The 12657-nt window shown below is 53.2% G+C and overlaps 1 protein-coding gene across 1 annotated transcript in view; it reads left to right on the top strand.

Moving 5' to 3' along the window:
* KCTD16 (potassium channel tetramerization domain containing 16) overlaps positions 1–4166 on the top strand; it is an 84191-nt gene extending 80025 nt beyond the window's left edge. The window contains exon 2 of the mRNA XM_026063403.1: positions 3715–4166. Coding sequence (XP_025919188.1) covers positions 3715–4166 — 452 coding nt within the window. The remainder of the gene's footprint in view (positions 1–3714) is intronic.
* Positions 4167–12657: the final 8491 nt, after the last annotated feature.

Here is a 12657-nt window from a genome sequence, read left to right as displayed (position 1 = left end):
GCTTAAAAATGCTCGGGGAGGCCGCCGCGCCGCGGTGGGTTGCCCTCGAGGGAGGAGAGGAAACACACATGCATGGCATTTCAGAGGTAGGTGAGAGCACAAGCGGTGGTGCTGGCAGAACAGATTTCCTCCTTCGGATTCACTGTCATCCTTAAATGCACGCGAGCAGCTGGGGAAAATGACTAACTTCACAGGTAAAAAAGTGCCGAGTAAACACCGAAAAAGRGAGCAAGAGCCTCTGGCGAGCCACCTCCGCATCCGGGGAGGCCCCCAGCGCGCTGCCAGGCCAGCCAGGAGCGCCCTCGCCCGCTCCGTCCCGCCGCGGAAATCCTGGCCTCCTCAGCACGGCAGCGGCTTGCTGAAATCCGAGCGGAGCCGCTTCCCCGCCGAGCAGGGGGCAGCGAGGAGCCGCAGGGCAGCGCGAAGCCTGCCGGGCCGCAGCGCCGAGCAGCGCGGCTCACGGATGCGCTTGTCGGACGCGCCTCATCGGGCTTTTACAACACGTAATGCCTTTGCCAAAGCCGACTGAATTACAAAACATTTCAATTTAGCCGTTATTGACCTTTTTCAGGCAAGATAGAGAACGAGTCTTGAAGCAAGTCTATAAACTAAATTTAGCCACACGGCTCGCAGACTGAAGGGCTCCTTCCTTGTCAAYGAGGAAAGCAAGGAGCAGGTGGGGGGGGCTTTCTGATTTCTGGTTTTCCCTGTTTCCACAAATTATGCATGTTGTGTTCACAGCTGCTAACAAGATGGAGAACTGGGAGAACAGGATAGCAGCTATCAGCAGTGCAAGATTTCTTAAAACTTGCCTCAGCAAGTTTGCAAAACCGCTCCCTCCAGGCTCTCTTCTTCCGAGGAAGAAAACGGCTTGATGGTTTGAAGCCAGCAGCACCATTTTCCCTGCRTTTGGCAGGGACCAGTTTCCTGGGCACCAGCATTGAATTTTCAGCCTGGATCCTGGTGCGAGGAGCAGATTTCCCAATTCCACGTTGTACCGGCGCTTGCCCCTTCTCCCCCTCTGCCTCCGTCCTTGCAGCCCGTGCAAAGTCTGCCGCCCGCCGGCATTGCGCGGAGCCCGTCCGTCCCCGAGCCCTGGGAAAAGGCTGCAGTTCAAGCACCCAGGGCTGCCAGAAACTTCCCAGGATTGACTAAAACCAGATGTATCAGGTGTGCAACGCTGGCAGCAGGGCCCCCATTTCCTGTCTATGGGTGAAGTGAGGGSCTGTATTGCTGATACGAATTTGCTAAGCTAAATTACGCTTTGCTTGATCTGAGTAATGTGACCAATTTGCACAAGTTGGAAATGATAATTACATTTTAGTGGGAAGATGGATGCTTCCAAATGACACTTAAATCCATGATCTTTTCAGCAGTTCAGTYGGGGAATGGTTCTTATCAACGCCAACTCTTCCCCTTCGTCATGGCTTATTGCTTTTGGGCAGGTCTCCAGCTGAACGTGGGGGGAAAAACAACCGAGCTTTGTGCTATATGAATCGGGAAAGAAATCGAGGGCTGTTCGGGGGTTCCCCCCACCGTGGAGTGTGCAGATGAAGGGCCGTATTTCCGCAAAGCCCCTGGCTCGGGCGAGCGCGGGGGAGGCTGCAGCAGGAGCGAGTCCCTCCGGGGCCCGCGGCTGGGGGCAGCCTGCCCCCGTCGCACCACCTGCGGCCGAGCCAAAGGTGTCCTCTGCCCACAGCACAGACAAGCGGCTGGAGAAACTGGAGCTCCTACAGGTATCAGTAACTGAAAAGAAAATTTCCTGAGCGCTATTGCTGGGGGCTAGGGAAGCAAGGTGTCTTCTGAGGCCCGTTTCTGAATTTTAAAATGGGCTGGATACATCTGTTTATGTTGCATGAAAGGTGCTCGTTGACATAAATAGCCGGTGACTGCCTGGATCGTCACTGCTGTTGCGCTTTGTTACCTTAAAGAAAGCGCAAAGAGCTATATTGAGTTCAATGGAAGTATAACGATGGTGATGACTGAAGGAGAACATGATAACGAGCCTTCTCCTGAACGGAGGGAGCAGCGCGGTCTGAACGCTGCATGCGGACATGAGGAACGGCCCCTTTCGCTGTGTTTTGTTTCATGCCCCTGGGAAACGCGCTTTCCCGGGCGGCACGCGAAGCCACGCGGATCGGTGTTGGCTCCGCCGCGCTTGGCTTTCCCGGCCCGGCCGCACGCGGCTCCTGCGGCCCTGTGCGCTCGCTGGCGGCACAGCACGGGCAGGCACCATCCTCGGACTGGGCTGTCCCGGGACAGGGCTTTCCGCCGGTGTTAGCGCTGAAATATGGGAATTACTGCAGGCTCGCAGGGGACCGGACCAAAACAACTCCGCGGGGCGTCTCCGAGCTGGGCGCTGCGACGCCCTGTGCAGCGTCCGACTTTGCCGGCTCGCCTGGCGGTGCTGGGCGATGCCCCGCACCAGTTGCCGCATCTCCGCGGGACAGCAGCCGGGCCGGGGTTTTGCCCCCGTCCCCCCGGAGAGGCGCCTCTGCGTGCGGCGTTGCTGCCTCCGGGCTCGCGGCAGAGCCCGTGGCGCGGCACTCGCACGCGCTGATTCGTTGCCGGTGGTCGCTAACGAGCGCTGGGCCTCTGCATTTGTTTGTAACTGTGCAGAAAAGATCATTGCAGAATCCCCAGGTCGTTGGTTTTAACCCGGACACAGCAAACGTATGAGGAAAGAAAAAAACTAGATACGTTGGCTTTAATAGCATATCTTATACTGTCCTTTTAAAAGGCAGAAAAGGAGCTGGACGTGGAGCGTTTGACCCAAGTCTAAGCAGTCTGGGGTCCCCAGGCAGGGAGGCTTGTTGCTCTCCGCAGCCGTCGCGGGGGTAGCAACTCCCTTGGAGAGCGCTAACGGGGCAGAATCCTCTCTAATCGACCAACCTTCGCCTCCTTCTGCCTAGAGTTTTACTTACTAAATGGGAACGCGCTGAAGAGTCAGTGCCAAAATGAGGTGTTGGACCCTTCGCACTTAGTGGAGGCAACGATTTTGATGTGAATAGGCAGAAACGTTATCACTGGGTTTTTTAAAGTCCGGTCTCTCAGATATTGGCTTTCTCCAGCACTCAGTAATTTACTTTCTTGTTTGTCTGTTTTGAATTAGTAAACTTGACGTGATCCTATAACCTTTATTCCCACCCGTGAGCTTGGTGGCTTCAAAGAAATGATGCAGATGAGTAAAACTGGGAGGAATGGCTCTTTAGTGGCAAAAGCTGAAATCCTTATTCTGTCCTTCCTCAGGCAAAAATTCCCCAGACTTCACGAGGAATTTTGTTAAAGGAGGAAAGGCCCTATGCAATCCCGTCAGGATTTGGCCCAGGGTTGACGTGTGGGGTTAGCAGCAAATCATCAACCCTGAAAAATAGCCAGGGATTCCTGAGGCAGTGATTGCTCGTCCTGGGACCGAACTGGATCCTTGTGTGAATCTGGGGTCCCTCACTGGGGATCTCAAACCGTTCGGGCGTTACTTGACATGTGGGGTGAGGCACACGGGACCTGGCTGGTGTCTGCACGCCGTCTTGCTGCTCCAGCGAGACTCCCTCCCTCCCTCCCTCCCTGTTCCCCGCTAGCAGCCGTGACCCTGATGCCCCGTGCGTGCACCGCGTGCGCGCGGCCCGGCAGGCAGCAGCGTGCTCCCGCGCGCGCAGGGCGCTCTGCGTTTCGGTGCCTCGTGTAACGCCAGGGCACTCTCTGTTCCTCTTGCAGGTGAGCCCTCCCGGTGGTCGTCCTCCCACTGCGACTGCTGCTGCAAGAACGGCAAGGGGGACAAGGAGGGAGAAAGCGGCACGTCGTGCAACGAGCTGTCGACRTCCAGCTGCGACAGCCAGTCGGAGGCCAGCTCCCCGCAGGAAACCGTCATCTGCGGCCCCGTCACCCGCCAGCCCAACATACAGACTCTGGACCGGCCGGCCAAGAAGGGCCCCGTGCAGCTGCTGCAGCAGTCCGAGATCCGGAGGAAGAGCGACCTGCTCCGAACTCTCACCTCGGGCTCCCGGGAGTCCAACTCCAGCAAGAAAAAGGCAGTGAAAGAAAAGCTTTCTATCGAGGAGGAGCTAGAGAAATGTATCCAGGATTTCCTCAAAATCAAAATCCCAGACAGGTTTCCAGAAAGAAAACATCCCTGGCAATCTGAACTGCTGCGGAAGTATCATCTATAGGATCAGGGCGGGGAACATAACCCTGTTACCATTTAGAGCGAGATTCTAAACGATATGAAAATAATTCCCAATAATAATAATTTGTTAGGTCACAAGAAAAAAATCTATCTCTATAGTACTGCCTAATTTGCCTATTTCACTTAACATTTATAGTCATAGGGTAACAATACTTTTCCAGTTGTGGAAGCACAATGACAAATGCTTTTATTTGTAAACTCCGAGTCCTTACACAAGCTGAATACCTGAAGGGCACAACAATATTGACAGTAGAAGCTACTCGAGTGCGGACGCTGCTGCTGGCAGTGGAAGTGCCACGTGTGGTGAGGCAGTGTCCGGGAGGTTTGGGGACCTGCATGCCTTTTGAGTTCTCCTTTTAGTTCACGTGTGTGGAGGGATGTATGCAACTAAGAAACAAGCTATGTCATGACCGTTTACATTAAGCATGTATATATATATGTGTATATATATATCTGTGTATATATATATGTGTATATATATATATCAGTATGTATTGCTTAAAGATTTTCTGGCTCTCTCCTTATAAGTACACTTTCTCAGAAAAGAGCAATTTTAGCAGTCTGTGGATGTTCCATTTCCTCTTCAGATCTTTGAGGGCTGAATAGTAGAAAACCTGTTTCCTTCTCTCCATCTCTCTTCCCCCCCCCCCCTTCCCTGAGACACTAAATGCGTTTCAGCGGAGAGCAGGGAAGAGCATGTGGATCTTTGTTGCCATCAGCAAAATACTCCATTTGTTTCTGATCTTCCTTGTTTCTTCCCCAAGCCTTTTTTGTATTTCGCAAGGCTTTCTGGTGACAACAGGTTAAACACGTAATGATTCCAGTTGGAAGGATGCAGGAATTTTTCCTGGCGTGAGCGCGATGGCAGGTCGGGTTGCCRAGCCGGCGAGGTTGGTTGGTTTCTTGCAGGCTTGCCAGGCATGTTTGCCAAAAGTCTTTGGCCCAAGCTAGCAGGGAGAGCAGACTCTTGGTCCCATCTGACGCAGAAGCAAATACAAGAAATTACCAGCCTAACAAGATGCGTTCAGTGCTGTGACTGGCAGGGAATTGATTGCTAAACGATAGGAACGGTGCCATTCCAGCCACCTACGTTTCAAGAGAATACTAAAATTGAAACTAGCCAAATTCTGTAACGGAGATGCCGATGGCCGTGCCGGTCCTTCCTCCAGCCGGTAGCGTGCCGCTGGTCAGCAAAGGGCACGGAGCATCCCTGGTCGCTCGTGGCAGGCGGCGCCCGGGAGGCCCTGGGAAAGGTCAGTGCAGGGGACGGGGACGGGGGCGGCTCGCGTGTGTGGGGGCACAGCACCTTGCCGCCGGCAGGGCCGACCTGTTAGGAGCCGACAGCTGTCAGCGGTTGCGGAACGGCGAAAGGTTGAGGGCGCAGGACGTGCCGCGGCCGGCGCAGGTAAGTCGCAGCGTGGCAGCTGTGCGCGGCGCCTGAGCTGCTGGAGGGCCAGGCGAGGGAGAGGTACTGAAACCTGAACTGCTCCAGCTAACTGATGCAGGCTGCAGCTGGGAACCAGCCAGCTAGAGTATTTGGTGTAGATTGTTCCTTGTCTAAAGGCACAAAATGAACTATATATGTATATAAGGGACGTGCTAGTGCTGGTAACACAAAATGTTTTGGTACTGACTTACGGAGCAACCTCCAGGTTCTAGGGCTTCATTTCCTCTCTGCACTTTCGGCTGCTGCAGCAGACGACGACAAGTAGTTCAGGTTAGTTCTCCCATCTTGATGCAGTCTCAGCAAGGTGGTTTATTCATGCCAGGGGGCCCTTTGCTCCCACAAAACTGGCTGCTATATTTTTGCTTTGCCAGAAGAACTGCAAGGTCTGCACGAGCAACCAGGAGAGGCTCGTACTCCTCCGGCAGCTGCAGGCGTTGGCCCGTGAGGACGCAACTTCTGCCAGCAGAAAGGAAGCGATACCTGCCCAGAGCGATCCCTGGGCCGCGTGTCGGGAGGGAGCGTCTCGAACAGCCCCTCCGAGCGGCACCGCGCCGGTCTGCCGAGAGCAGGACTGGGATGTGGCAGCGTGACATCGTCTCTGCTGAGGCTTTACACGTGAGAAAGGTGCTATTACTGCTTGTATTTACCCTGCAGTGTTATTAAGGGTAGAATGAGGACTGTGAAATAGAGCCTGATGTAGGAAATGCTGCGCTAAGTGGGAGGACGCGGCGTTTCTCAGGGTGAGGCTCAAGCACCAGGTCAGGTTTTAATACATTGGCTCGTGCTCAAATTCAGTCATGTTAAACGCGCAGCCCTCCATTTACCTGCCAAATACACACATTTCTGCAGCAAAAATCTGTCACCTTTAACAAACATCTGTGGGACCCACAGCTCTGGCCCTCTGAATTGCGTATTTGTTTTTTGGTGCTGGCATCTCCTCGGCCCGCGGCACCGTGTGGGGTGGCCCTGCACCAGCAGCGAGGGCCGCGGGGGTTCGGCAGCAGTTTTGTTTGTGTTTTTTTCTTTTAATTTCCCAGCCAGTCGGGGTCTGTCGGCCCCTTGGGCCAGCGCGCAGCCTGTGGGCACGGCCCCTCCGGCCGGCAGGGCTGGGATCAGTGGTGGCCGCGTGCCCCTTGGTGTGAGGCCGGGTCTCTTCCTTGACAGTGCTGCAGGTGAATCGTTGCAGTTTCCCCTCTGGCTTGTTCCCGTCTTCCTATCACAAATACTCGGACTATAAAGTGCGAGGGACAGAGTGACAGAAGGGGTGCCACGGGCACGCGGGTGGGCATCCCTGTGCACATGCATTCCCATGGTGCTGCAGGTCGCAGAGGGCTGCGTGATGATTAATAACTGTGGAAAAATTAGACCAAATGAAATGCTCCAGAATGGGCTTGATTTATGTGGCTTTCATGTCTTCAGTTTTAGATGAAATGGTTATTACTCTCCAGCACTGCAGAAATAAAAGTCTTAAACTTTAATAATCACAGGCAGGCCAGGCCTGCTAGAAAAACGCAATGTTACATTGCTGCTCGGATGGAAGTGTGAGAGTAGGTGCCCGCGTATGTGCAGGCACATGCCATTGGGGGGGGGGGGTTGCCTGTTTTGCTGCATTTCTGCAGGGAGCTAATTCTGGTGCAGCTCCCGAGCGGAGCAGGGTTACGGCATGGCCCCGTCTGTCCTGGGTGCTCCCAGCCTYGCTCCTGGAAGAGGTGACGCAACGCGACGCTCTGCAGTGGTTGTGGTCCGGCTGCACGGCAGCATGGTGCCCTTGTGTCGTGGCCAGCTTAGTGCAACGGGTGGCAGGGCCATTTCGAGGCTTTTTTTGGCAAGACTCTGGCAAGTGCYGCGCTGTAGCTGCCTCTGCCCAACATGAGGCTGTGTGCTGGGCTCTGCCTGTCTGGCTCTGGATGGGATTTAGCCTCGAGGCCGGATGCAGCCAACACTGGCCTGTTCCCTCCGGTCACCGTTGCCTCTGAGGCCCCTCGCGCCCCCTTGCCACGGCTGCCGCAGCTGTGCGCATGGAGCAGGAGACGCCCTGCTCCCTGGCGGGGGGGGGGGGGCGCGAGTGCAGCAGTTGCGCTTTCCCCTGCCTGGCTTGTTCTCGGCGTTGACCCGGCTGGATCTGGGCACCCAAGGGCAGGACCTGGGCACCCGGGAAAGGCGAAACACTCCTCACCGCTCCGGGGAGTGGTGGCTCGAGCGGTCTCGAGCGTGCATGGCTGCGCAGGTATCTCGCTGGGGAAGCCCCGCGTCTCGCTCCCTTCAGGGACCAAAGGGGGACGCGTGTCCTCGAACCCCGCTTGGGGAGCAGGGGCTGACGCCTCAGTCGCGTCTTCTGTACTGCTGGCAAGGCGACGTTGTTGTTGTTGCGACCCCCCCCCCCCCCCAGCAGCACCCACGGCTGAGCCCTGGGGGAGCCCGGCCAGGCCCGTGCAGTGGAGGGGTCCTAGTACAGCCTGGCCTGGCCCCACTGCGGTGGAGATCGCTGTGTGGGAACCGGCCCAGCTGTGTGGGATCCAGCAGGAACATGGGCCACAGCTGTGCAGGAACCAGCCTGGCTGTGTGGGAACCAGCGGGAACATGGGCTGCAGCTGTGCAGGAACCGGCCTGGCTGTGTGGGAACCAGCAGGGCCATGGGCTGCAGCTGTGCAGGAACCAGCCCAGGTGTGTAGGAACTGGCAGGGCCATGTGGGAACCATATGGGCTGTGTGGGAGCCAGCTGGGCTGTGGCTGTGCAGGAACCGAGCGGGCTGTGCAGCAGCAGTGCTGCGACCGCCCTCCTTGCTCACCCAGGCACCTGTCGTTACTGCTGGTGGAGGAGAGGCCGAGCTCTCCCATGAGGAGCAACCAAGGGAGCTGCCCTGACTCCGGGCGATCCCCTTTGTCGTGGCAGCAGCTTTGCTCTTGCGTTGCAGCAAGAGCGCTTCCCAATGCRAAGTCTCTCTCTTCTCTTGGCCTGTGCTCCATGAGGGCTTCTCAGTTCCTTCGTGTGACAGGGGCTCAGAGAAGAGGGCCGAGCGTTCCCTTGCTGATACCATCCTTGCAGGAACCCCAGAGCATAGCGAAAGGCACTGAGGTAATTTTTTTCTTCCCGCAGAAGAAGGTTATACTAACTTTAGAAGACCTCTTCCCTAAAATAATGTTCATACATACATATATATATATATATATATATAGCTAGACAGATATATACAAGCACCTTGGCTATGTTTATGCCTTCAGGGCAAGGTCTGCTCGCCTCAGCTTCTAGGACATAGCAGCCCTCGCGGCTGGACGTGGCAGCAGCGGGAGGCGGGTACTCTCGCACCCCTCTGGCAGAGCTGCCCGAGCTGCAGCCATGGCGCGGTGCTGCCATCGCTCACTGCCGCTGCCCCTAGGCTCTTCCCGTCCCACAGGTTCCCCTGCAGCCGGCAGCACAGGCAGCCACAGTCCTGCTCTTCCTCACGTGCCGAAATGAGGGAAAGAAAAAGAACGTAGCGCAGGGTGGGGAAATGAAATTGGAATAATAAATTGTCTAAAAAGGGGCTTTTTTAAGCTCTAAAAATATTCAGCTCAATTCTAATTTGTTTGAGTGAAAGGACCTATGTGTGTCCCCAGGATATTTTTGGCCGTTTATAGGTAGCAAGTCAAACTGAAATTCAGTTAACAGACTACCTTTTTCTATAAAATATCTGGGGAGCAAACTGGCTAGTGGAGCTACTTTCTACACATAACAAAGCCCAAATATAAGTGCTTTTGAAATTAATTTTAAAATGTACATTGACTTCAATGGGACTGAGACACTAATAAAACACCTTTTATCAAGACAAATGAGCAGTTCTGTCAGTGAGGATGAGACAAAGCCATTAAACTTTAGTAAAATTCACATCCACTTAGATTGCTTATAGTGTTCATAACTTCTGCATATGGCAAACAAGCGGGTCTTGTCATTTTTTTTATTTTTGATGGTATTGCATAGTCCATCTTTAGTTACCTTGTTCTGTTTAGCCATCCCACTTTATCTGCCGATTATCAATTGCTTAAGACACTAGGTTAAAAAAGTGTGTGTATATGTATATATAATATAAAAAATATATACACACACCCCTGCACAGGTGCACACTGGCATGAATGTAGGGGGCCATGAGACGAGTTGCTGTGGCTCTTGGGTCTGGGGCGCTGTGCGGCCTGGGGACCCGGCGCTCCCAGCCCCAGGTAAGCCGCCTGTCATGGCCCAGGACCCCGGTTGTTGGAGGGAGGTTAGATACAAATTCAAGATTTGCCCCTTGGCAGAACACACAGCTTGGAGGGAGCCGAAGGGCGAACGGGAGCGTTTACGTGGGCCCGTGGGAACAGGCTTTTTGGCTCCTCACTCACCTGCACACACGGTGCAGCTGCAGTGCCGTACTCCAGGGAACGCATTTGGGGGTTTTAGTCTCGTTTTGGGAGTCTATTTGATTTGCAAAGCAGTGGGCTGAAGCAGAAAACAAGGCTGGTCTTTATTGGCAGTGACCGAACTGTAACCTGCAGCTGCGTCCCCCGTTGCTCTCCCAGCCCCGCAACGGCTGCGGGGACCCGTCCTTGCACGTGGGCACCCGCGCTTCCCTGCCAGGGTACTTCATGCGTAAGGTCCCATGTGTATCATGGTACAAAGTACTTGTCCAGTCTTATGGATAGTTTATGCCCCAACRGGGTTTTGTAGAGTAATAGTAAAAAAACAAAAAAGCACTTTTAAATGATTTATATTATAAAAAGACATTATTTTTCTTGGCATCAGTATCACTCAGTTCAAAATCAGTTTCTAAGTATGATATTGCAGCTTTTAAACTATAGCAATGAGCAAACACAAAGGTGGAACTCAGAATTAAACAGACGAAGCTTATCGCTGTTAAGCAGAAGGATGACAGGGCCCAACCGTTTTAACGGGAATTCTCAAAATTCCCATGGAGCCTGGCGAGGGTCGGTGCCCCTGGCACTGGCAGGGCAGCCACGGGCTGCAAGTGGGGCAGTGCCGGCCACGGCCCCTCGGCGCTTTGGCTTTCGCAGGCGCCTGGGCCAGTGCAATACGTTCACAGCCCGCAGGGCGCGGAGGGGCTGCGGGGACCTCGCGTGCGTTACGTTTTCTGACCTCATACGAGCACTTACCGGCTTTGCCGAGGCCGAGTCAGGCTGCTGCACAGTGACGCAGATTAAGTGGCACCCACTGAATTACCTCTTCTACTTTCCAACACGGTTCACTTGTACATAAGTGTAATGTCAAATTGTTTACAGGTTATTTTGTGCGTAATTGTGGAGAAAAAAAAACAGTTTTAACTACAAATTTAAAGGAATCAATTTTACTGGAAGGTGTTTAAAAAAAAATGAATGTGCTTAATACAGTATAGACACCATTGATTATGGTCTCACACGAATGCATGTATCTCTGTGTTGTCAGTCCCCACCAGTGAGGTTATTGGCAATATTCTGCAGTCTGTGAATAGCAAATATGCATAAACTACTGTGACGCTGACAAATAACTCAGTAACTGTTTCTACTGTGGTATGTTAAAAAAAAAAAAAAAGTAGCTTTTAGCCTGCTGTATTTCCCTGGTACAAATAAGACCATGAAAGAAAGAGACGCTTTGGGGTGGAAGAAAAAAAAAAAAGTCACACCTGTGACCTGTGTGCAGTCAGTCATGGAATGGCACCTGCCAGCTAGCTTTGGTCCAACTACTAAAAAAAAAAAGCCTATTTATAGAGGCTCTGACGTGGTAAATGTAACTCTTGATATTGCTGGTCTGCTCTAGCTTCACTGCTGGCAGAAGAACTGACCTTTTGTTTAGAATCATGATAAATGAAGAGAGCAACTGCATATGAACAGTTTCTGTATATGGTTTGGGTGTTATACAACACTAGTGAAACACAGAGCTATCAGTATTGTGGCACTGGGTGGATGAAGATCACAACTAATTTGTGTCTTGCCATTCAAAAAAAATTCAGTGCATATACACTGTAAGAGCACAGACAAGAATAAATAAATTGATATCCTTCCACTGTCATATAAATATATATATAAATATATATATATACATACATATAGATACATACAGGCTTACTCGCCCACTACGATTTAGCTTCAGTTCATGTTAACCAGTTCCTTGCAGACTGGAGATAATGCGCTCCTGAAGTTTCCTCATTTATTTCTGAGATGGGCTGAAAGTAACAGTTCAGTGGTTGCAGGACGGTTCTTCTGCCTCCGTCTTGAACAGAGGTAGTTTGTGATACCACCACTGGCAAGTGCTGTCATGAGCAGCAGTACTCTGGAAAAGCCATCACTGCATCGGCGGTACCTGCCAGAGCATTTCCCAGAGCGTCAGAGCTGAAAGGGCGAGGGGGTAGGAAGCAAGCGCGCTGGCGGCGCGGTGCTTAGTCTTCCTCTGTGCAAATAACATGCCTTGACAGGAGCAGTCTTCATTAAAGCCAGTGGCTGAATTACAGTGGGAGCAAACATGGGGCACCGAGTGCAGGAGACGGTGCCGCTGGGAGGGGAGCAGGGAGCCACCTCGGGCCGCGGGTGCTGCTGAACCTGGGGCTCCTCCAGGGCTGCCGCAGGGGCAGAGGGAGCGAGGCTGTCGGGGGTGGGCGGCCGCTGTTCGTAATCTTCCCCCCAGCAGTGCTCTTCTCTGAACGACAGGCTYGCAATTTGGCTGCACTGTCATATTTTCTTCCTTCCAGCACAGCTGTTTAGGGGATAATTGGGGCTTGGTGCTGCTGTAATCACAGCTCGCAGTGGCCCCGTTCTCATCTCCCTTCCAGGCCACGCGCTCGCACAACAACGATTCCCATCGGGAAGCAGAGCTGTAGGCAAAGCAGGGCTGAAAGAGCCAGAAAACCAGGCAATTGCTCACTTGTGTTGCTGAATATCCTAGGCTGATTTTTTTTTTTTTTTTTTGCCTTTTTTGTTTTAATCTTTGATATTTGGCTGTTCTTCAAAGGAAGCACTGTCTGAGGTGCCCTTCCTGCGAGGAGGTGACAGATCCTGTCCTTGCAGTGATCCCTGCATATGGTGC

The sequence above is a fragment of the Apteryx rowi genome, unplaced genomic scaffold, assembly GCF_003343035.1.
Source record: "Apteryx rowi isolate R43461 unplaced genomic scaffold, aptRow1 scaffold_2, whole genome shotgun sequence".
NCBI lineage: Eukaryota > Metazoa > Chordata > Aves > Apterygiformes > Apterygidae > Apteryx > Apteryx rowi.
Note: the sequence above shows the minus strand (reverse complement) of the source record. Positions and strands in the feature narration are given on the sequence as shown.